Source organism: Tinamus guttatus, unplaced genomic scaffold, assembly GCF_059628265.1.
Source record: "Tinamus guttatus ecotype Peru unplaced genomic scaffold, ASM5962826v1 Tinamus_guttatus_pri_ptg000026l, whole genome shotgun sequence".
Classification (NCBI taxonomy): domain Eukaryota; kingdom Metazoa; phylum Chordata; class Aves; order Tinamiformes; family Tinamidae; genus Tinamus; species Tinamus guttatus.
In genome coordinates, this window is record NW_028288560.1 from 1,367,247 (window position 1) to 1,392,057 (window position 24,811).

A 24,811-nucleotide genomic window follows, 5' to 3' on the forward strand; every position below is an offset into this window, starting at 1 on the left:
GAGAATAAATACTTAGCAGGGTGTAAATAGCTTTGAGTCTTGAATCCGGACGGACTGCCCCGGCCCCGCTGTGCTCCGCGGGGGCGCATGGAGAGGCCGAGGGCACTGGCACAGTGTGAGGTAGTCAACGCACAGCGCTTTCTGCACAGGAGGCTGAGAGGCACCTGGGAGCTGGTGCCTGAATGCAGGAAGGGCCCAAATTGGTGGAGGGGGCGGGCGCCAGTGCCCTGTGGTGGCCCCAAAGCAGAGGCAGCCCCGGGCCGCTCTGCGCGGTTGGTTACAGGCGCTGAGGGTGCCGTCGCACTCGGCCCTTCTTGCTTTCTGGGGAAGGATGCTGCCACTTCTGGGGCCAGGCCTTCTGCCGCTGCCTTTCCTGGTGCCGCAGGGCATTGCAGTAGGTATCGAGGCTGGTGCCTGGTGCCCCCAGCGCCCGCGGGAATCCCTTGTAGCTCATTTGTAGGTCCACTCGGGGCAGGGGGGGCTGGTAGCTTCCTCCTAGCTCGGCCCCCTTGCCCCGCTTGTAGGGAGGCGCCTCCATCGCCTCGTGCCTGATGACACGAAGGCTGTAGCGCGTGAGGGGCCGCGAGAAGGAGCGCTCCACAGCCCGGCATTCGTAGGTCCCCTCGTCCTCCGTCGCCAGCTGGCGGATCAGCAGCCCTTGCTCCAGCATCAGGAAGTGGCCGTTGCTCGTGAGCTGGGCGAAGGCAGAGCACTGTGAGCCTCGGTGCTGCGCCCGGCCGAGCCATCCCCGGGCCCTGCACCCCGTACCTCGCTCACGCTCCCCTCGTCGCTGTGCTGCACCAGCCACTGGATGCTTGTCTGGGGCGAGCGAGGCAGGCACTCGAGGAAGGTCGAGTTTTTCTCCACGCCGAAAACCAGCTTCTCTGCTGCAGTGGTCCCTGTGGGCGAGAGGGGACAGGAGGAGGGGTGACTGCCCAGCTCTGCGCTCCCTGCGCTGCCCAGGGTGCCTGGCAAGATGTCTGGCACTGCCCGAGCGGGGCAGAGGGCTAGTGCTGGCACAGGCCCTGGAAGAGGTGCCCAGGACACGGGTGCTGGTGTCTCGGTGCTGGAGCCTCCTCGCAGGGGCTGGCACTCACCGTCTGTGGTGTCCTGGCACTGGCTGAGTGGGTCGGACTTCAGCGCGTCCTGCCAGCGGGCCTGCCTGGGGGAGCAAGCACATCTTGGCAGCGCTGGCTGGGGGCACTCACCCGGGCTGTGTGCCCTGGGCCACTCAGTGGCAGAGCAACGAGGCACAGGGGATGAGGGGCAGTGTGGCAGGTGGCAGGTGAGGGTCAGGGCAAAGCCTTCAGGGTCATGGCTTGTCCTTGCCCATGCAGGGGAGCAAGGCAGGTGCTCACCTCTTCTCTGTGAGCAAGTGTGGGGCGCAGCTCTTGCCATCCCAGGTGCAGTAGGGATCCCTGGCCAGGCAGCAGTCGGTGCAGGCTTTGCCGTAGAGCTCACAGCGGTACAGGGAGAGCTGCAGCAGCCCGTGGGTGCTGCTCACAAACAGCTCCTGCTGCTCAGGCAACGAGAACAGCAGCTGTCAGCACCCACTGAGGCTGCAGACATGGGGTCCAGCCTGGGACTTGGGCATCCTGCCCTGTGCCAGGCCAAGGACCTGTGGCCTGGAGAGACCAGTGGGGTGCAGGGGCGAGCTTGCTACTCCCTCCACCCTGAGCTGTGCAGTGCTGCCCTGGTGAAACCTGCTCTCTACAGGTGCGAGGCCTGGGACTGAGGGGGAGAGGCTGGGGTCAGCCATCCCTTCCCTCAGCTACCTCAGGGTGAAGCCTTAGGGAGAACTCACCCGCTTTGGTGACAACTGCATGTCCAGGATGGGAGAAGGTACCTGGAAGAGAGGAGGGTTAGTCCTACAGTGGAGTTAGTCCTTCCCCGGCACCTCAGTCCACCAGTGACCCTCACTCCACTCCTTGCAGGGACGGTAACTGCTGGTCAGGGTTGCTGGGAGACAACAGCAGTGAGGCTAAGGATCTCCCCGCATGGAGGCCAGGGAGGTACTGCAGGGGGCTGAACGAGGCCATACTGCTCAATTCGGCAGCCTGAGGTCCAGCCCTGGCCCAGGTCCCTGTACCTTGGTGACACTGATCTCCTCAAGGCTGATCTCCTCCGTGCCCTGGCTCGCCCCGCTGGCCAGACCCACCTTCAGGACTTTGCCATCATCTGTGAATGCAGCAGGAGAGGGAGCTGTCCGGGCTGGGAATCACCAGCCAGGGCAGGACTGGGTGTCACCACATGGTGCCAGCGTGCCCAGAGCTGGGGCAAGCCCCTACCTGTGCCAAGGAAGAGCACGTCGTAGTGCCTGCTCTCCATCTCCACCCTGTGCACCAGGAGCCTCTGGAGCCGGTACGGCACGTTGACCCTCACGAGGACGGGCCGGCGGCGCTGCGGGTACACGGGCTCCCACATGAGCTGGTGGGTGCGCATGAAGCTGATCAGCTCGTCGGGGAAGTCCTTGGTGGATTGCAGGAGTGGGTCGTACGTCTCACTGGGGCACTGCGAGGACCACAGGGAGCTACGTTACGACCAGGACGGCCTCTCCGAGCCCCCCGGCACCATCTGCTCCCCTGCTCCAGGTCCTTACTGTGCCAGGCCGGGGGTACGGGATGCGCCCCTTGTACTCTACCCAGCGGTAGTCGAATCCCTCCTTGTGTGCGAAAGGGCCGCTGAAGGCGGCTCTCACGGCAGCCATGGAGTAGACGCACACGGCGGAGCCGCTGAAGACGCCGCTGGAGGGGAGAGAGAGTGGAGCTGTCAGTCTCCCTGCTCCTCCGCAGGAGCCAGCTCTGTGGCACCCATGTCCCCTGCGGCCTTTCCTTGCCCAGCTGGGTCTTTCCACAGGGCTCCCCATGGCGCAGTGCCGACGAGGGGACAGAGGTGGCTGGACTGTCCTATGCACAGGGCCAGCCAGTGCCCAGGACTCACCTGGAAACCGTGAAGAGGCTGAAGACAAGAGGGTTCTGTGGATCCCGGGTGCGGAGGAGGAAAACATCCTCTGCAAGGAGAGAGGTGGGGATGAGGGGCCTGGCAGCCATAGCGTGAGCCACGGGGATGGTCTGACAGCCGTGGGCACCGCTTAGCGACAGGCTCGCGGTGGTGGCATTGGCGCCTCCCTCCCGGCTGCCGTGCCGCTGAGCAGCGTGCGCACTCACCAAGCTGGTCGAAGTGGGTCTCGGTGCCGTGGGGCCCGGGGATGGAGCATACCAGGCGGGCCTTGAGGAATGTGCTCCAGCGATTGATGAGGCTGCGCTTGCCCCCAGCGTCGTTCTGCCGGGCACCAGGTGCTGCCCTCAGCCCAGCCTCTCCCATCACTGCACCTGCCTCCATCCCCACGCTGCACTCGGTGACATCCTCCACCCCGGTTCTTGTTGTTTGCCCCTATTTGGGATGTTCCCCCAGCCCAGAGCAGGGATGGTGCCTGGGGAACCCTCTATGTGGCCAGTCCCTGGGGCAGCTGAGCCCCCCTAGGCTGCCTGGCAAGCTGCTCTGTGCTGCTCGCAGGGTGCCAACCCGCCAGGACTGACCTTGCAGACCCGCGCCACCCTGGCATGGATGTGCCGTCTCTCCCACTGCCCGGCTTCCAGGGCGGTCTCGCGGAAGAAGATGTAGACCTTGTCATCACGTGGGTTATGGGTGTCAGGGATGGCATAAGCGCCAACGAACGCAGGCTCTGCGGGGAGGAGGAGCAGCACAATGTGGCCGTGTGCTGGCAGCTCTCCCAGCTAGATCTGATCTTGTAATTTGTGCCAGAGGCTTTCAGGCATTCGCTTCCCCCATGGAAGAAGCAAAGGGAGCCCTCAGGCCACGCAGCAAACACCACGCTGACCCCTCGCCTCTCCCCACGCCTCTACCGTGTAGCCAGTGATCCTGGTTCTGCTCCGTCCGGATGTAGCTCTGCTCAGCCCTGTGAACCCAGGTCCGGAAGAAAGCAGCACTGCTGCCCATGAAGTCACTGGAGGTGCCAGAATAGAGCTCCCCATCTGCAGGGTCAGGAAGGAGATGCGGGTGAGCTGGGGTGCTACTGCTGGCAGTTACCCTGGCAGGGCTCCCCAGATCCTCAGTGCAGCCCTGCATCAGGAGCCGTCCCTTCCTCAGCCACGATGACACCAGTGCTGGCTCTGGCTGATGACCCACCAGGTGCTACAAGGTGGGCCAGCCAGTGTCCCTGCACACACCCCCATGCATGTGTGGCATTTGTAAAGCCCCTCTCATGTTTTTGAGCAGGAACCTCTCTCTGAGGCTGGGATGAACCTGAGCATGACAAGGCTCTGCAGGGCCAGCACGCAGGGACTTCCACACAGGCCATTCCCAGGACTCCCACCCTCCCAGCATCACCTCTACTCCCTGCTCCCCGTTTCATCTTACCGACAAGGAGCCCTGTGAAAGGTTCATGGGGGCTGTATGGGCACCGTCCTCGCCCCGATTCCAAGGAGTGGGTCACCAGCCGCATCGGTAGGGCCCCAGTATCCTGCCAGAGCCAGAGGGGAAATGTCAGCCTAGATGGGGGCTAGCAGTGAACCTGACCCCACCTCCCTTGGCCTGTCCCTGCCTCCTGTGGGATGTCCCTATCATTTGGATAACCTTCAGCCTGGGAGCAGAAGGTCTGTGCTGGCTAATGCCACAACAGGTACACCTCTCTCGGGGCACCCCGGTGCTGCCGAGCATGAGCTGCTTCTCAGCACGTGCAGCTGCAAGCTCCCTGCACTGGCTCCAGGCTCGGGGCCTGGCTATCCGGGCACGCCCTTCCCCTCCCTTCCCCGCTATAGAGGAGGACAAGGATCTGCTGGGAGGAAGCGGGGGACATGGCTCACCAGGGCATCCCTCACCTTTGCTCTGCCTCCCAGCTGGATGAAGGCACAGACAGGCTGGTAGGAGCCAGTCCCACAGGCAAACACATGGCTCCTGTTGAAGGGCTGCAGGAGGCGGATGAAGTTGGCACATTCTGTCTGCTCGGGACAGAAACGTTGGCAATGGTGAGAGCCCAGGTAACACGCGCAGATGCAGCTCCTACCAACCATTTTTCAGGTCTTCCCAGGATGGGAAGCCCACCTGGGTGCTCCCCGGGGACTCAGCAGGCTGAGCTTGCTGAGGCCCAATGCCAGTCTCGGCTGGCTGGACACTGCTGTGCTCTGCAGCTCCCCAGGGTGCCATTTTGGGTCGTGGGGGTGTTAGACACCTGTGCTGGGCCCAGCAGCAGGCCTGCTTACCTCTGCATTCTTCCCTGCCAGACGGCAGTGCTCAACCTGCTCCCGGGAGGCTGGCCAGAAAATCTGCAACACAAACCCCATCAGCCTGAGCCCCACTTGGTGCCTGCTTTCCTCGACCTGCCTGGGCAGCACAGACACAGCTTGACCGGTTCCTCCAAGTGCTGCCTGCCACAGGCACGTCCCCAAAGGCTGAGGTTGGGGTGACCGTGACCAGTCAACCCTCTCTGCTGGGTTGAGGCACATGGGGAGGATGCCGGGCTGCACTGCGAAAGGTCTGACAACCCTCTGGGACCCAAAGGGACAGCTGAGCTCAGCGGGCAGGCTGCCAGGTAGGGTCAGAGCAAATCTGGGTGGGCCACGACACACCCGCTCAGCAGGCAGGTCCTGGATCCCAGCCCATGGCAACGCCAGGCCCGAATGTGCTAACGGTCTTTCCTTTTGTTGGTTTTGAACTGTGCACCCCACAGGCAGGATGCATTGGGATGACATTAGTGGACTCCATTTGTTTTAGATCTTGCAAAAGCAGTGATTATGGCGTGATCTCCGGGCTTTGGGTGCTTCCCTTCCACCCTCAGCCTGGACCCACCCAGCTCTTGGCTCCTGGCTGAGCAGCCCTGTCCTTTCCTGGTGCTGGCCACAGCAGGAGGCTCTTATGGCCCGTCCCAAGTGGGGATCAATACCAGTACATGGGCCAGGGGCTGGCTGACCCCACTGACTGAGAAATCCCAAAAAAATTGTGTCCTTGGCGACACTGCCCCATCCCAGCTAGGACCACATCCCCCTCCATTCCCTGGCACTGGCACAGAGCGCTTCCCCGGGGGAACTGCGGAGGAAGAGGCTGGTCTGGCTCAGGATTGTGTTCACACCCTCCTCCCCAGCACTGACCTTCTCAGGCTCCCTGGTGGGATGGTTGAGATGGAGCAGGAAGATGTGGTTTTTTGCTCCCACCATCAGCCAGGCCCTGTCTTCATTCAGCAAAAGTGCCTGGAAATCCAGCCCATCCGCTGACGCCAGCAACAGGCGAGAGCTGTTGGATCTCAGCAGATCTAAGGGGCAGAAGAAGAAGAAAGAAAAAAGGGAAGCCCATTAGTGAGGCAGCAGACAGCAGGAGACCCTCTCCTTCCTTCTCCCAGGAACAGCTCTCATCATCCACCCACCTCAAGGGAAAGCAACTTTCCTGACCGTGCCTTGGCGACAAATCTCTGGGGCCAAGTAAAACTCAAATGAAAAGCTGTATAAAAAGACGACTGCCCTGGCCCAGCCAGGACACTTGGACCAGCTCCTTTTTAACCGCTCAGTACCTGTGAGCTGCTGGGCTTTACCCCAAGCACCAGGCCAGCCAGATGCAGGGCCAAGGAGCTTGTAGCAAGTCTCCAGCCGCCTCTCGAGTGCTGCTCTGCCTCTGACTGTCACATTTTGATGTCTCATGCTCTGGGACACAGCCTAAACCCAGAATTAGAGCAGCTCAGGAAAGGGGCTTCTGAGAGCACCCATTTGGTGCTGGAGGAGGGAAGCAAGTGCTGGCCAGCAGGGACGGCAGCACGGGTGCCAGTAAGCAGAGCGTGCCTGGTTCCGTGTGCGCCGGAGGCTGCCGGTGGCTGCCGGAGGCTATTGCTCTCTTCCTTCCACCCCATTTCCATGGGAGAGAGGAAGCGGGGCCAGTTGTTGTGAGCTGGAAATGCCCCTGACGTCCGCTCCTGCCTGTGAGGAAAGGAGCTGCTGGGGCACATGCAACAAGCAGGATCCCTGCCGGAACCGCGACGCTGCAGCCCGGCCTGCTCCGACCAGGCGTTTCCTTCTTCCCTTTCTCCGGGGCTGCCCGGTGCTGGGATCAGAGCTCTAGTTACTGTAACACAGAGAAATCCATCTCTCTTCCAGGCTCCCAGGGCGATCTTGCCAGGACAAAGAGCCCTCACTCCGCTCCTGGAAAAGTTTCCTCAGTCTCAGTTCACTCATCCCTTGTGGACCTGAAGGATCCAGAGGGAATGTAAGACAAGGCACTGGAAAGGAAGATGCGAGGGCGAGGGAAGGTTGAAGATTCATCCAGTGCATGGGTGTAATTAAGTCAAGGGGGCAATTAAGCCATGGGGGACATGCCTGCGTCAAGGAGAAAGCTGCTATTATCACCACTTGGTGCTCGGAGCTGCTTTGGCCCTGTCCAAGCATGCAGGACTGACAGGGAGCCCTCTCTGCTGGTGTCTCAGGAGCCTGCTGCAATGTGGAGGGGAGGATGCGACCTGGCTGTCAGGAGGATTCACTGTCCTGCACTTGCAGCATGAAATCCACGGCAGGCTCCATGGGATGATGAGCACCGCGGTCCATCCCCGCCTCATGCTGCGCCATGGTTCTGCTCCTTTCCAAACGGTTTGGACATCTAAATATCTTTGATTCCCATGCTATATGCGCAGGAAGGTGCCTGCCAAATGAGCATAAACCACCCTTTCTTGCCCCCAGCCCATCTATACAAACAAGACATCTCATTCAGGCCCCAGCCCCTAAGGGAGGGAATCAAGTAGCCTCTGAAGAAACTGTGCAATGGCTAAAGACAGAGGTGAGCCCAGAGAAACATCCTCTCTTTTGTGTTATCTCCAAAGGCCATGCGGTGTTTCCCTTTGTTGTCAGGATCACTGAGACTGCCTCATCCCATCCATCATCCCCGCCTGCCCCGTAGCACCAACACCCTCAGCACAGGGTGACCCTCGGCTTCCTGGGGTCACCGCCCGGCTCTGCTGGGAGACCCTTCTCCATCCTTCACCCAGCCCTAAGAAGGAGCCAGCCCCAGGAGACGACCCCCGCAGCCCCGTGGCTGATAAGAGCTGCGTCAGGGCAGCTTTTGGTGCAGATAACCAGAGCCTCCTGCCCTGCCGCAGTGCAATGGCTTCTGGATCCTGCCCAGCTGGGCTGCCTCTCCATCACAGATAGCTGGAAAACCCATTTGGCAACTTCTAGCCAGGCCAACCCCAGATTATCAGAGCCACAGGAGCTCAGAGCAGTGCTGTCGTTTCACCGCACAGTCATGCTGCGGTGTAGCCGCCGTGTAAGAAAGCAGAGAGGCTCAACCCTGGCCAGCACCAAGGCTGCCCCAGCGTGAGCCGTGTCTACCCAAAGCTGCCTCCGACCTGCCGGGCTGCTGGCCTAACCCTGCTCCTTGCCTCCGCGGCGGGGCGGGAGCTGCCGCTGTTGTTCCTGGCCCCTTGCCCTGTGCCCCATCCTTCCTTTGCTCTTCCAGCCTTCGGCGCTGCCATTTCCTTCTCATGCGCCTGCTTACATTTCCCCTCTTCCCATCCAGCTCCACCTGCCACCCCCATGCTGGGATCTGACAGTGAGGCTGATCCTGTAGATGCTGGGGTGGATGTAATCTTTTTGTTTCTTTCCGAGGGATTTTTAAACCTAAAGTTCTCAGGCCATTGTGTCCTTGAACCTGCCTTGTGCTGTCCGTGAGTCACATCCCCTGTCATTGTTCGTATTGTCCTTGAGCCCTCCTGATGCTGGGAGCTTCCTCTCCTGCCTCTGCCCAAGACTCGAGGGTTTTTGGCATGCCTGGCCCCAGCACTCCGTGGGGCTTTGAAGTCAGGAGTCCCTCTGTGTTCCTGCCGGCTGAGCAGCCTCCTCTGCCTCCGCCTCCGGGGACAGACAGGCCCTGGCTGCGTTTCTGAGCTGGGTCCCATCTCCCTGATGGGAGACGCTGGAGTCTCAAGCTGGAGACTTGAACAGCCCGCAATGCATCCCATAAGATGCCTGGGGCTTAGGGTGCCTATTGCACTGTGTGAACACAGGGGATCTTCCCAACAGGTCAGGGAAGGTTCCCCCAGGTGAACTCCAGCCCCAGACACGCTCTATGGTTCACAGGGTGAGTCTGGGCAGAAGGGAGATGGCCCTGGCTGCCCCGAACCCAAGCTGCACCCAGGTGGGATGTGCTGTTCCCCGAGGCCGGCAGCACCCGTGCTGCATCCTCAGGGGCTGTGCCCACCATTTCAGCCACAGTCCATGAAGCACCCCGAGACTGGCGCGTGTAGAGTCATTGCAGCCATGACCTCCCACCTCCTGGGAGGCCTGGCTCATTCTGTCACCCTGGACATTCCTTCCAGCCCTTCAAAATGAAGCGTAGCCCCTACAGAAATCCCACACGCCAGCAGCCTCCAGGGCCCTCTTACCTTTATAGGAGACACGAAGGCGAGGGGCATGTTGCTTCCAGGCCACACTGGTGTCCGGGAGCAGCAGGAGGATCCAGAGCAGGATTGTGCCGAGGGGAAGCCCGCCACCGCGGGAGGATTTCATCCTGGTGCTCTGCTGCTGGGCACTGGGGCAGCTCCCCGTCACGGTGCCATGGTCCACACACAGAGATGCCACCTTCACCTCCAGCTGTAAGAAGAAAAGGGGGAAGCTGCACGACTGCAGGCTGTGGCGGATGGGACTGTCCCACCAGCCCCAGGGACCCCTTGCTCCGAAGAGCTCTGGGTCACTCCAGCCATCCCGAGGGACAGCATGGCAGCTCTCCTGTACCCGAGGTGACAGTTCAGCTGCCTGGCAGAGAGGAGCTCCTGGGCTCTGCCCAAGAGCCCAGCCCCAGACCCACCCACGGCACTGCAGAACTAGCCAGCTCTGCCGAGCATGGGGGCCGGGGAGGTCCCTGGCCACGCTGGAGTCCCACAGCCTGTGCAGGGATGGCGAGGCTGAGTATCTGAGCTCCTGCAGGCCCCTGAGCAGCTCACCACAGCGCACGTTGGGACTGTTTATCTGAGCAGAGCACCTGCAGGCACTGAGGAGGGCCAGGCCCCATCGGTCTCTGTGAAAGCCAGACTTGGGGAGAGACAAGGCCTGTCTTGAAGGGCTCCATTAGCCTAAACTGACAGGTGGGAGGAAAAGCAGGAGGCTCAGCGAGGCAAAGGCCCCCTTGCTGGGCTATCCTTGCAGCCTCAATGGTTATTGATGAGGAGGAGACATCCTGGACGTTGCCAGGGCACTGGGGTCTGGATGTCTTCATGTTACAGAGTGGTTCAGTTCCCAGGTGGGTGCCGTGCACCCTATACACATCTCTGGGAGCTGTCAAAGAAGCTCCTGCTTGTGGAGCCCTGGTTCACTTGGCCAGTTTGAGCATGACAAGATCCAGCGTGGGCTGCACCGGAAGGCTGCATCTTCTCCTGCTGCCCAGGGGCTCAGACACGGTTTGCATAACAGAGAATTCCAAGGATGAGCTATTACAAGAAGGCTATGCCACGTGCATGTTGTGATGGCTTTGGGCCCAAGAAAGGCACCGCCAGCATTTAGCAGCTCCTGGACACTAACCACAGGGATCACTCCTACTCTCTCGCATTTACACACCGCCAGACGCAGTATTATCACCTTATTCACCAACTCCCATGCATCCCAGAGGGGAGCAAAGTCAGACTGACAGTTCTCGGCAATTAATTAATGCAATTTAGACATTTTTTTTCCTGCTTATAAATGTCCTGGTCTCAAAACGTCAGCTCCAACTACCCTGTGCACTTGATGGGTGTTCAGATCTATAAGTCCCCTGGCTGCCAGACTTAGAATAAGCGTAGAGGCATTTGACCCAAGAAATAGGGGATTTCTGCAGTCTCTGTTACAGACTGTGTAGGAGTGAACACTCAGACACAGCCCAGGGAAGCCAAACATTTTAAACTGCCTTGTTCCCCATCTCCCACAAGACGGAGCACCAGGCTGGGCCTACGGGCCCAGTTTCAGCTTTCAGAAGCATGGGTTGTTATCTCTCTGGTGGGGGACAGGGAGAAGATGGCCAGATCTACCGCTCAGCAAATTTCCCCTCCCTTTCTGCATTCAGAGAGTCCCTGCGCTGTGCAGGGCTGTGTGCAGTGCTTGGGGGCAGCTCCTGTGCTGACTTTTTCCCTAGTCTTTACTGGAGTTAACCAGCTCCAGCCTAAAACTGTGCAGCCCCAAGTGCCATCCCCTAGCTGGACTCAAGCCATCAAAGCCCAGTGTCGTTCTGCCACGTTCCTGCCATGCAGAGGTAAAGAGCAGCAGTCCTGTGCTGGGGGAACTGGCAGTTTTAGCCCTTCCAAAATGCACCAAGTTCATCCAGAAAGCTGAAGACCTCATGCAGACCTGTTCTCCTGCAGACTCATGGCCATGGGTCCAGTGTCCAGTGTCCAGTTCTGGGCTTTATTGTGTCCAGTTCTGGGCTCTATTGTGTCCAGTTCTGGGCTCCACAGTACAAGAGGGATGTGGAGCTGCTGGAGAGAGTCCAGCGCAGGGCTACAAGGATGATCAGGGGTCTGGAACATCTGCCCTATGAGGAGAGGCTGAGGGAGCTGGGCCTGTTCAGCCTGGAGAAGAGAAGGCTGAGAGGGGATCTAATCAGTGTATATAAATACCTCAACGGAGGGAGTGCAGAGGACGGGGATGGTCTCTTTTCAGTGGTGGCCACTGATAGGACTAGAGGAAATGGCCGGAAACTGAAACATCAAAAATTCCATAGGAACTTAAGGAAAAATTTCTTAACAGTGAGGGTGACAGAGCACTGGAACAGGCTGCCCAGAGAGGTTGTAGAGTCTCCTTCTCTGGAGATCTTCAAAACCCGTTTGGACACAGTCCTGTGCCACGTGCTCTAGGTGTCCCTGCGTATGCAGGGGGGTTGGACTAGATGATCTCTAGAGGTCCCTTCCAACCCTAAGCATTCTATGATTCTATGATTCTATGATTCTATGGCCTGAGTGAACAGTGTTATTCCAGGGTCACTGCAAGGACATGACTGTGATTTGACCAAGAGTTTTTGCCAATGTACATATGGTTGCTGGAGAACTTGCCCTCTAATTGCAGCTTTCTATAAAGGGAGCAGAGCCCGTGCTAGGCTTCGGACTGGGGACAGCAGTCAGCACGTTCATGCCCTGAAGCTCCAAGACATCCCAGGGTGGGCCCGGGAAGCTGCGAATGGCAGGCAGGGCACAGCTCCCTCCCTCTGCGACGTACATCCATTCTGCAAAGCTCAGCTAAAATCCCAGCTCCCTCTCGGTGGGAATTGCCTGGCTTCATGTGCGAGGCCTGGTACAGAGGCATGCTCAGCCGTGCCCGTTTGGCTGGGTGAAGTGGCTGGAAACACACAGTGGGGTCACAGCCCCTTCCTATAAACCTCAGCCCAAGTGTTCCTGGAGGTGAAGAGCTTGTCACAGGCAGAGTTTACACGGAGAGGGGGAGAGCGGGTGTCTAGTGGATGGAAACAAGCTGCAGATGATGAATCCAGGGTTAAATTAAACACTCCCGACAGCTTTAAATAATCAACTGCCCTGAGCTACAACTATTTCTATCTCAGTTTGGAGAAAGAATTGCTGATGAGAGCAGACCGCTGGGGTGAGGGGATTTCTGTGGGTTTGGCTTTGGAGACCGGGTTACGGCACAGAAGATTTCATGCCCTGGGTACCAGGAGGGCCTGAGGGAGAGGAAGGATTTTGCAGTCCCGGTTTTAAGGGGAGTGGCAGTAACATTTTTGATGGAATTCAGCTCTTTAAACTCACTGCTCCGCCTGCTTTCCTGTTCTGACCCATGCTACCAGCGGCTCTACAAGCAGGCAGGATCGCAGGAGAAGATGTGGGCACCTTGTAGCCCTGCCTTCCACGGCACTATGCTACGATGCTTCGACTCCCCCGTGGCAGCCCTATGTCGCTCCATGACTGCATCTCTACTCAGATCAGTGAGGTGCTCAGGAGTCTAACAGATTTAAGGATCTGGAGTATCCCCTAAACCCAGCACTTGGTGCCCCTGCACAAAGTTTTCCTCTGTAGAAGTCCTGGGGAGAGCCTTGTAGGGAACAATGAGCAGCACCGAGACATGACAAACATCTTGAGTTTGAAACAGGTTGCTATGGGAGGGAAGCACTTGTCCTCTGACAACGCCTGTTTTCTGCGGTGCCATGAATAGCGCAACTGCCCAAAATTTAGAGGGGGAAGGTTGCTGGCAGTAGATGGATCAGGCTGTGGATTATCTCCCAGGACGGAAGGGTGTGCTGAACTTGAGCTTTCCAGCAATCCTATTGCATTAAGATCAGATACCTCCCGCTTCCTCCCTGTGCAGCACAGCCTGGCAAGTGTTCTCCCCATCTCACAGGCCCAATTGTTTCCTGGCTAATCCGCAAGCTCCGTTTGCAGCCTATTGCCTTCTTGAGTTACACTTTGGGCTCAGCCAGGTCACAGCCAGGAGTTAAAGTGCAGGGCCTCAACAGCTGGGGGACCTCAGGGGAGCAGCCATCAGCAAGCAGCGGGGAGGTGCGGGGCTGCGATGCGGTGAGCACTAAACCTCAGCAATCCCTCCTGCCTGGGGAAGAAAACCCCGCACTAGACCTTGCTGGGCTACCTCATGTGAGAGGTGACATGAGATGGGAGAGTTTCAGATGGCTGAAGTCGCCCCACAGGGCTGGCACTATATGAGACATGCCAACAGATCAGCTCCCTTAGCTCCCCTGGCTCCTCAGCTGATGTCCTGAGATCCAGGCCTCTTGCACCTATTGCTTGACACCGTCCTCACTTCCTCAAGCAAAGCCCTGTAAGGACAGGATGGCTCTGCCTTTCCATCATGGGGGTCTGTCCTTCTCCCTCCCCTGGCTCGGTCCATCCAAGCCCGTTTGTGCAGGCTGGGGTCTGCACGTGGTGTGGTGTGTCCTGGGCGAATGCTGGTCTGCTTGTGCAGGGAGAGTACGGACCCATATCTAGGAGTCCTGGGTCTTGGCAGGCACGTCTGTGTGCAGGCGGAGGGGCCTTTCTCACAAAGAGACTGCTGTCCCTCCTCCTGCCCACACAGGTCTGGGGCACAGAAATGCTCCTTTCTCAACCAGGGGTTTGGGCTGATTCCCTCCATCCTGTGCAGCGTAATGGATTCGCCAGCAGCTGCTGCTCCTGCTTCCTGGGGCAGCCTGGGGAGGCAGCTGTTGGCCTTTCCCGAAGGAGAGGATGAAGCCACCGGGCCCCTCAGCTTCCTCCGTGCCTACCCCGATGCCACTGAGCCCAACAGCACGCATGTGCCCGAAGCACACGGCCTGCGCACAACCCCAAAGGCGGACAACGAGGGGAAGAGAAAGGAAAGGGTGCACGTTTGCAGCGCTTGGCCAGAGGAATCGCTGAGCAGCAGAACAACGCTGAGGTTGCTGGAGCTTCTCTCACGTTTCTCTGCTGTTGCCCGGCCGGCCTGGCCAGTAGGCCCCGTTCCAGGCGGGAGATCACCCGCTGGCCCCCAGCGCGCCTGCCTTGGGAGATTAAAGGCTATGATCACAATTATCCCAGCGGCTGTTTCTCGCCAGGCGCTGGTGTTGAAGCGTGCCAAGCGCTGAGCGCATGAAGGAACGAGTTCCAGCTGCTGCTGGCGCCACAGCCCTGCGGGCGGGCTGCGTTTGCCCCCGTGTGCTTCGCCTCCGCCACGCAGGAGGGCTCCTTGCTAACAGGTACGTGTTAACATCAACCAGGGCAGAGACAACTCCGCTGTCCTGTCCATGGGGAAACCTGGCGGGTCTTGGTAGGATCAGGAGGACTTTACCATTTGTTTCCACACTCAGGAGGAAGCACTCTCTTATGGGAATATGTAGGAAGAAAGGTTGGCGTGGCCAAGGATGAAAATAATAATCTGATAGTTTGACAGATAAAAGGATTTTCTGAGGCCAACCAATATGGGAATACAAAGGGTGAGATGCTAATAAGGGTCACCTGTGAGAGAGATGAGAAAATAGAGATCACCTGGGAAGATTGTGTAAAATGCCCAAACCCTGGACCAAGAAGGAGCTACTGGGTTGTCTCTGCTCCTCTGTCTCCCCACACTCTCTGTTCACTTTTTACTTCTTATCTGTCCTGATATAAAAAGGATTCCTGATCTCTGAGAATTGGTGCATTATTATATAAAGTGCAGCCCACTCTGCACTGCTGCATGAACATGGACCTTGGGCACTTGGACACTATAGCTGACCAGCTCGGAGTGAGTTCTGCAACCAGTTTCCTTTTGTGTCCCTTGAAGCACTGGCAAAGCCATGTCCATCGTGGGTAGTGACCTTGTCCATCAGAGCTTCCTGTGATCTTGGCAAATTCCAGCTGTCTCTACTCTGTGCTGAAGGGAATTTTCCACCTGTTTGGGAAGGGAACCTTTAGGGGAGAAAATCTTTCTGCTTGAGATATGCAATGCAGCTTCTCTAAAGGTGCTCTTACCAGCCCCACGCATGGCCATATATTAATAAGTGTTTATGAGGGGATAAAGAGCTGTCTCCCTTTTAACAATCTGCTAATCCCTTTCTAGGGAAGCCACTTGCTCCCTCTCCATGCAGTGCTTAGGCCCTACCTTCCCTCCCTCCTGTGAGTTAGTTTGGTGAAATGGTTCACGTGTGAGTGTGCTCATCCCACAGAAGTCAGGCTGGGAAGGTGGCTGAGCAGCTGAGTTTGTCTCGGTACATGGTGATGAGCTGAATGGTTTGTCCCTTGCCTCAGGTTCCCTTGGGACTTGGTTGGGCTGTCTGAACGTGTTGCTCGTGCCAGTTAGTGCCCACCAAGGGCAACCCCAGCTGTTCATCCCTCTAATTCACCACAGTCCCCTACCAACAGCAGAAGGGTCTTGGCTGATAGACTTACACTTCCAAATGGGAGTTGGCAGCCTGTCTCTTACACCAAAGCAAATAGCCCGCACACAGCCAGGGAGCAGGAAAGCAGGGAAGCCAAGTCCACCTTGCACATCTCTGTGCAAGCTGGTCTCCTAAAATGCTTCCAGAGCACAGACAGCTTCAAGTGCCTCAGAATCTCTGAGTGAGGTGGATACAACTCATGGGGAAGCACCCCCATAGGGTGTTCTTGGGACTCTGCAGCTCTCCCCTTGCAATCCCATGCCACATTCCCACACCTCAGTTTGTGGCTTTTGCGAGAGCCTCCCCAGGCACTGAGCAGCGCCCGAGCCCCGTTGCCAACCCTTGGCTTAGGTACGTGGCTATGGGAAGCTGCCCAGACCAAGACTTCATGGAGGGGGGTAACCAGGCCAGGAAGGCAGCTGGCAGCTGCGCAGGGACGTGCTCAGAGGAAGAAGGCTGGGCTCCTCCCCAGACAAAGCACAGGGTCAGGGAGGTGAGACAAGTGCGTAGCAATTGTGTCTCATGCGAGGCCGGCAGCGTGGCCTCATTTCCTGGCTGTTCCTCCAGCTCTTCGCTGCGGTGAACCGCTGGCCTCAGCAGCTGGTGGGATGTCAGCCGGTCTCACTCCGAAAGCCCTGTCTTGTAGCACTGCCCAGAGCTACAGCACGTGCAGCGCTGAGCTGGGGGGTATCGGCTGCTCTTTCACACCCCAGATCTGTTTTCAGTAGCCTGGGAGCTGTCATGCAACAAATCCCAGTGCATCTTTTAGAAGGGAGCAGTGGGTTCACCTAGCATATTAAACCCTCACCCTACCTCCTAACAGAGCTGAGAAGTTGAAATTCTTTCATGTTTGTGAGGGGACTTGCTACCCCCTAATGGCATGTTAAAGTACCCAAATAAGGTATCAAAGGGCCTCCCTCCTGCCCGCCCCGCTGATGGGCCAGATCCCCAAAGCCTCAGGGGTCCCCAGAGACTCAGCCACATTCCTAAGAGCCATTTATACAAAGATGCCAGCACATGGGCTGAAACCAACACTTGCCACCTGTCCACCACATGGCTGATATTCAATACAGCATTTGAAAGGCTCAAGGGGGGTTAGCCCACTGAGGAGGCATTTTTTGAACTTCAGACTTCTTGAGCTAGATCTGGCTGAATCAGGAATGTGGAAAAATCCAGCAGAGGCTCCCCAAGGCTAGGAGTCTGTGAGCAATCTAGCTAGGAGGCAGGTTTGGTAGTGCTTCTCCCCCTGATCTGCCAGCAAAACCTCTGCTGGGGCGAGTGGTGTGATACCCAGGTATCCTACAGAGCCTTTCACCTGTAGGTCACTGCCTCTAGCTTGGGCAGAGCCAGTTGTCACCAAGCGTATCAGACTGCTGGTCCTTCAGTGGCCACCAGAAATGAGGTGGTGATCATGGTTAGGGTCCTTGTGGGCACATATCAACATCCTAACGGGCCTCTCTGTAGTACTCTAGGAGAAAAGCTATGGGCTGGAGACAGCTGCATCCTCAGAAAAACAGCTTTGGGGCACAGGAGAAGCATCTCTGCTCCATGGACAGGCAAGTTGCTATCTTCTCTGGGGCTCCTCAGCCACTTGCTATTGCTACTGTAAGCTGCTGAGATGTTTTGCAGTGTATTTAAATGATTTGCAGAGCACACTTCCTTGCCAAACTTCATTCACAACAGAATTACTGTTCTGCATCTCCAGACCTACTGGGCAGGGGGTCAACAGTTCCCCACTGCTAAAACCAGGGCTACTCTGACGCAGGAGGTGTCTGTGAAGCACCTACTCCTTAGCTCAGTGACCCAGCTCATTGGATTCACTCTTGGCCAGTGCCATGAAGTGACAGGAGTGTGTGTTATGCTCCCAGGGCCTCCCTCTGTCCTGGGCTGAGGTCGCTTGCCTCCCTCCAGCACTTGAAAGCTCTCCAGTGTTTTCTCTTCATCCACAGGAACCCTGCTCTTTGGCCTCCCTTGGCCCACTGCACTAATTGGAACAGGCTGAGCAGGCGTGGGGGGCTTTGCCAGGGAAAGTATTTTAATGAGGATGAAGGGTTCCTGCACCCTTATCTGCTTCTTCTCAGAGCCTCTTGGCAGTGACTGCTTGGCAATTACAGCTCAAATTCCCTGCTAAGCTCCCTGACTTGCGTAGCTTGGACCCCTGCAGAGCACCAGGCTTGTGCAGCCTCCGACAAGAGCTGCCCTTTTCTCTGGCTCACTGCTGCCTGCGTCTCCCCGCTAATGGGAAGGACGTGCCATTGAGAGCATCAGTTTTCCTGCTGCTTTTGAGCAGCGCTGCTGCTGCATCAGTCTCAGCCCCTCTCTTGGACTGGGAGGGGTACTGGGAGAGCAGGAGAAGAGAGACACTTTTAACTGACCAGAAACCAGAGAGACATTTTTCCCTAACGGTTGTCCCAGTTAGCTCCAAAATTGCTGAGGAAACCTGCAGTCCCTACCCAGGTGACAGCCTGAGAAGGCAATGGGGTTTTTCTGGAGTAATGAACGCTGGATCCGGTCCAACTGCAGCCTTCGTGCTGAGTTTCTCCTAGGAATTAGTGACCAGCTGAGAGTCTGTAGATGGATGCCAGGCCATTCAGCCCATTTGGCTGCTCATTCATTCATTCCTCTCTAGGAGAGACACCCTGGCTCAGGTCAACTGTAGGGTGAGCTGAAAGTAAAGGCACATGAAGGCACATTTGTCAGGTGTTAGGACAGCTCGGTTGCTGATCTTCTGAGAGAAGAAACAGGGCACTCTTCTGGCAGCAGCAAGGCAGACAGCTCCCCTTGTTGCAATCATTTAACTTATCAGACAGAACAGAGAAAACTCAACTGTGAGCCTCATATGCAAGGCACATAGTTCCTGCCCAATCCCTACTGCATCTGAAGGTCTCTTGGATCTTAATGTCTTTACCCCTGAGGCATCCCAGGGTGAAAAGCCACTGTGACTAAGGTGACATTGTCCCTGTGGGGAATTGAGGCACAGATGGGCTAAGTGAACTGCTAATGGCCAGAAAGGAGCAGTAGCAGAGCTGCCAGTACATACAAGTATCGGAACACATATATACATGTTCTGAATAGCAGATCATCCTTCTATTGCCCAGATCAGAGCTTTGAGGAAAGTGAACCTGACTCTACCCTGGCCCAAGTGTGAGTGAGCACGGAGGCTCCAGGATGCAGTGGCACAGCTGTCACTGTGGCCCTGGGGACAAGCACGCACCATGGGAAGAGCAGCCCTCGCACTGGACAAGGGGCAGATTGAAACCGAAAGCCACTTTCTTTTGTGCTGTGAAGAACTCTGTCCAAATTAGCTGACATCACTGATCTCCTCCTGGAAAACAGGGAAATTAACCTGAACTTGATGGTGGGAGAAGCAAAGTGGGTTCTGCACACAATACGTGGCGACTTGCCAGTGTCCTGGACAAGAACAATTACCCCACATGGACGTGTTCTTGTGAACCACATTGTTTCAGGGAAACCGTACCCTGGGCAGGCTCCCAATCCAACTCAGTGTGACATTTGCAACCACTACACTCTTTGCCATGCAGCAGCGGAGCTGAGTTGTGCTGGCCCAGAAAAACGTGTGTGGAGTGTGTGCAGGAACAGCATGGCCAGGGGGTCTTTTAGACTATAGCATAGAGAGCACAGAGAAGTCATATCCACATGGGCCAATATTTGTATAACACCCTTATCCAGGAATAATAAAGGCTTATCTCATCCTTTATAATAAAGGATGAATATTAGTGGCAGCCAGGAGTCTCAGGACTCACAGCTTCAGGTTTGCTGGCCTCTGTTCAGTCTCAGTACTGCCAGATCTGCAGTCTTGGTCTCATGAAATCACTGTAATTCCTTCATCTGTAATAACCAATAGATGGCTGTGATTTGGAATAGTCCATGGGGATCATATGTTTAAGGAGACAGAATGATTTGTTCCCCTGTGATCTCCCCTCATGCTGGTTGCTTTGCCACTCTGTGCTTCAATTTTCCCAGCAAAAAGAAAAGCAGAAGATGCACCCAACATCTGAGAGCGAGGCACTAAGTGCGGAATAAATGAGGAGGTGACGTGTAACTCACAGAATGAGGACTCAAGCTTGAGATCCGTTCCAAAATCGGTAATGCCGTTTCCCCTCCTCTTCCATGTTGCAACTTGTCCTCTGCGGGAGCGAGTTGCCACCTGCAGGAGAGTGGAGCAGGCCCTCCCGGGCTGACCTCTCTGTGCTGGAAAGCTCCTCATGATGTGCAGGTCAGGTGCTGCTCTCCCCAGTTTGCTCCATCCCTCAGCTGAAAACCATTCCCAGCCTCACCCCAAGGCTAGTCCTGAACTGATTCATCCCTACGTCTTGGCCGTACTTACTGCCAATACCAACTTCATATCCGCCAGAGGAAGTATCTGTAAAGGTCCCAGTTATCCTGGGCTTTCTGAGAAACCTCTTGCTGCAATTCCAGCTGGGAGTGAGGATAGCCCGAACTTGGAGGAAGAGGCAGCTCTGAGAGTCTGGGAGCCAAGGTTTACAATAAATCCACATCCTCGCTATAAACAGTCTCTGAGAGGGTGTCACAGGAGCACAGCACAGAGTGAGGAAGCCAGAAACACTCGCCCGCGATAACATCTGCCAGCCTTGTTGGCTCGAGGGCTTGGTTTTGTGAAGAACATCACTAGCAGCATGCTCTGTTGTGGATCCTGTTCTCCTGGGCTTGCCTTCTGCCCCTTCTGTTTGTATTCAGGGCTGCTGAAAGCCCCGCAGCCTCCCGGTGCCTCTGATTTGTCACACAGAGATGGCTCTGACAGTAGCACCCCCTCTCCAGCCCCGATGTACAAACTGCACCTTGGTATTTGGGAGAACAATTTACATCCTTGGGGGTTTCCTGTTTAATTCTCAGCTACGAAACCGGACCAAATGACTCCTGTATTGCATCTTTGTGGAATTCAGTGAGATTAGATTAGGGATGAATTCTTCCCATATTTCTTGCAGAGCTGATATCTCTGCCCCAGCATTCAAACAGACTTCCCCATCTTGACGTATAAATCATAAGGGTGTTTGTTTTGATACCGTTTTTGATACCATTAGCTCTACAGGATAAATTTATACATTACAGTAACTATCAGCTCTTGCTCTTTATCATGCACATGACACCCCCGCCAGCACTATGCACCCTCCTGACCCTGTTCTGCAGGACAAGCTGTCAAGTCAGAGACACATCAGGACCGCCAGGACTTGGAGTTGGTGCTAGGGCTGTCCCGCACAAAGCTCAGACACAAACGCTGTAGATAGCGAGTGAGTCGTGGGGTCCTCCGGGGGGAGCTCCGCGTGGGTAAGTCCGACATGAAGGAAAAGCTCCCGCAGCGGCACATCTCTGTAGCAAAGCCTAGGGAAGTTATTTAACTGGCTTTGGCTCCCTGTAAACATCCCAGTCTCCAATTCTTTAGCCATTTCCCCCAGAGCACTTTCTCTTCCTCCCCTGGGCCTGAGGCTGCGTCAAGAAAATGGTAGTTTCTAGTTGAGAGAGATTTCATGCCAGCTGATCAGCAGCCTCAGGCACACAGTGAGTCCTTATGGGCAATAAACAGCTTAGCTGAACACAGCCATGGCAACAACCTGAGGCTTGTGGCTTAACGAAGGCAGCTATATCCTGCCCATTAGATGCCTCCCTGCAATTCCCACTGGATCATCCTTCAATTAGTCTGCGGTGCTGCTGGGGGGACTGTGGTGCTTTCGGAAGCTTCGCTTCGCATTAGAGGTGATCTCACTTCAAGAAGATGAAATAGCTCTCAGCATTTGTCTTAAGTTTGCTAAATGCTTTGTGATTTCTCTATATAAACGTGAATGTATATACATATATATATTATATTTCTCTCTATAAACAAATGTTTCTTCTTCCCCTTACATTCCCAAACTGAGTATCACAGAACCACTGTAGTGAAACATCCACCTCTTTCTAAATTCTGCATCAGTGTAAGACTCTCCAGCCCCGCCGTCATCAATAACTGGGTTCTGAGATACCTCCAAGCCCAGGGGTTATTAGTTAAATGATTCCTTTAGAGAGCACCCTGCATTTTCCAAGCTCTGGTTCTTTTCTGCCTGCTCTACATTATGTCCCAAAGTTCCAGAGAAGTGAGGCATTGCAGGGAGGGAGGCTCGACAGCTGGCTCCAAGAAACAGGATTTTTCTGTACTGATAAAGTTCATTCAGTTAGAGTAAGGAGTAATTCCTTCTGTGGACCGTGGAGAGAATTTTTCTTCTCAGACCAAGGCTGTCAGAACTGCCCGAATGCAAACGATTGATTTTGATTTGGGGGTGGGGGAAATCCAACAGTCATCTTTGACCAGTGGAAAAGTCCCCAAGATGGACTAACCATTTAGCAAAAATCTGTCCCATATGGGACTCTAGCCATTAAAACTTAGCAGAAATTCATAGCATGAAAGTCAAGAAGCCACAGGAAAAAAAAAAAAAAAAAGAGAGACAATTCTACCATAATAATAAACTCTTTTTAAATCTAAGTTAAGGCATTAATCATCAAAAACAGGCTTACTACAAACTTTTCCATCACATACTACAGCAAACAGAGTGACAGACTAGTCTGTTCTCTTAGAGCTTTAGAGAACTCGCTTGTGAACTGTTCTGCTCGTAGACATAAAATGCAACAAGCGACTTTTAAAGACAGTCCTGCACTCGCTCACTGGTGGTCAGACCTGGTTGAGGTGCCTGGAGCTGCAGCTGGAGCTCCGGACTCTGTGCTGGAGCTGCTCTGAGCTGATCCCACCAGGAATTACAGTGGAGCTGCGTCTCCGAGGGAGAGAAAGGGTACAGAATAATCCAGGCGATTCTGCCAAGCATATAAACAACTAAAACCCTGCTTTGCTACTCACCAGCCCAGCAGCCTCCCAGACCTCCCGGGCTGCGCGTTGCGGTCACTTGAGCAGCGAAGCGGCTGCGCGGCGAGCTCGCCAGCTGCCAGTGCCTTGCCTGCAGCAAAACAAAAGCACCTGAGATCTGCGGGCAGCAGGGTGGAGTCAAGAGCAGTTATGTCATCTGGAAGCAGCCTTCATTCATAAAACCCCTCCAAACCATCTGTTCCGCTTCTTCATGCCACCGCAGCCTCCGGCCGCCGTGGCCCTGACATATCTGTGGGCAGCAAATGCCATCTACTGGTGGATGTTTTTGTCTGGCCGGGCTGGGCTTGGCTGTGGGCTTGGTCATTGTATCACACACCAAATCTTGAGGAAATTGGGAATGGCTTGGACTGTGCTGGCTGTGGCTGTGTCAGCAATAGCACTGTGGAATGTAAGTGGCCTGTAATGCTGCAGACCCAGTGTATGTACTATACATATGTCAGGGCATTTTTATTTATTTATTTATTTTTTACTCCAGACATGCTCTAGTCTTGTCCTAAAGAACCAAAGCGCTTTAGTGGCTGGAGAGCACTAGGTGCATCCCTGGAGCACCGCTCAGGTGTCCAGCTCATGCTCTCCCAACACCGAGCTCAAAGGGAAGGGTTCCAGAGCGGACGCTTGCGCTGGAGCACCTTGCCTAGAGGAGCACAACCACGGCCAAAGCCGCTGAGCAAGAAAGTGCAGGGAGCGAGAGGCAGCCCCAGTGTCGACCCCGTGCGGTCAGCACCGAGCCCCGGGCCTGAGGGGGCTCTGACTCAGCACGGGGGCAGCCAGAAAAGACGCCCCCAGGGACCGTGAGCGACCAGGAGTGCCGCAGTTCGCGCAGGCAGGAGGGAGTAGCCTCATGGTCACAGGCCCTGGTTCTCATGGGGGACTTCAACCACCCTGACATCAACTGCACCCTTTCTTGGCCCACCTCGCCCCCACAAGTGACCATGTTCAACAGGTATGAGGCCCTGAAACTTGAGGGCCAGACAAATGAGGTCAAGGACCAAGGTTCATCTAGGGGGTTGCCTAAGGTGAGGCAGCCAAGTCCGCACCTTAAGGCTGCTCTCACTAAGGAAAAAAGGAGCACCTGGAAGAAGCGGTGAGTGATGGTCATGGGTGACTCTCTGCTGCAGGGCACTAATGGGGCACTAATGATGCTCTGGGGAAACTGAGAAACATTAAACAAGATTTCAGAGCCCTAGGGATGGTAGTTAAAGGTCTGGGTGCCCAGGTTGTGTTCTCCTCTATCCTGTCAATGAGGGGAATGGATATGAGGAGGAAAAGGTGGATATTACAGGTTAACAACTGGCTTTGCTGCTGGTCTTGGCAACAGGATTTTGGTTTCTGTGACCATGGGACTCTGTTTGAAGACCAACAGCTAGTAGAGAATGATGAGAGCCACCTCAGCAAGAGGTGCCAAAAGGTTGGCCAGCCTGGTAAGGAGGGCTTTAAACGAGGCAAGAAGGGGGAAGGGAATGTTACATGGACAGGGCAACCACTGGCATGCAGCCAAAGCCAGAAGACGTCCAGCAGGAATATGGTAGTGGGGAAGTGAGTATAGGAGATGATTACAGAGGGTCCTCTTTCACCCCACCAGGGAAACCTGCAGGCTCGACCACTTTCCTTAAATCCCTGTACACCAATGTATGCAGCATGGGGAATAAACAGGAGGAACTGGAGATCTGTGTGTGGTCCCAGCATCACGATCTCATTGGAATTACAGAGACATAGTGGGATAGCTCACACAACTGGAGCGCTGTCATGGAAGGCTATGTGCTTTTTAGGAAGGACAGGCTGAGAAGGCGAGGTGGTGGAGTTGCTCTTTGAGAGAGCAACTAGAATGCATGGAGCTCAACCTGGGGGTGGATGATGAGTGAGTTGAGAGCTTGTGGGTAAGGATTAGAGGGCAGGCTAATGTGGTGGGTGTCTGCTACAGGCCACCTGATCAGGATGAGGGAGTTGATGAGGTCTTTTACAGACAGCTGGGAGTAGCCTCATGGTCACAGGCCCTGGTTCTCATGGGGGACTTTAACCACCATGACATCAACTGCAAAGACAACCCCGCCAAGCGCAAACAGTCCTGGAGGTTTCTGCAGTGCACTGATGATAACTTTTAGATTGTGGAGGAGTCAACGAGGAGAGGTGGCTGCT

The 24,811-nt window shown here is 55.7% G+C and overlaps 1 protein-coding gene across 1 annotated transcript; it reads right to left on the reverse strand.

The window, feature by feature from the left end:
* Positions 1-277: 277 nt before the first annotated feature.
* On the reverse strand, positions 278-9,531 carry LOC104577187 (semaphorin-3D). The gene is made up of 17 exons (XM_010224635.2): positions 9,377-9,531; positions 6,108-6,268; positions 5,223-5,285; positions 4,842-4,961; positions 4,381-4,483; positions 3,867-3,995; positions 3,540-3,685; positions 3,168-3,282; positions 2,941-3,010; positions 2,600-2,744; positions 2,289-2,511; positions 2,090-2,178; positions 1,805-1,846; positions 1,359-1,516; positions 1,098-1,162; positions 769-899; positions 278-694 (listed from the first exon to the last, which is right to left on the reverse strand). The coding sequence occupies exons 1-17, from the start codon at positions 9,498-9,500 to the stop codon at positions 278-280; spliced, it is 2,301 nt and encodes a 766-aa protein (XP_010222937.2). The 5' UTR covers positions 9,501-9,531.
* Positions 9,532-24,811: the final 15,280 nt, after the last annotated feature.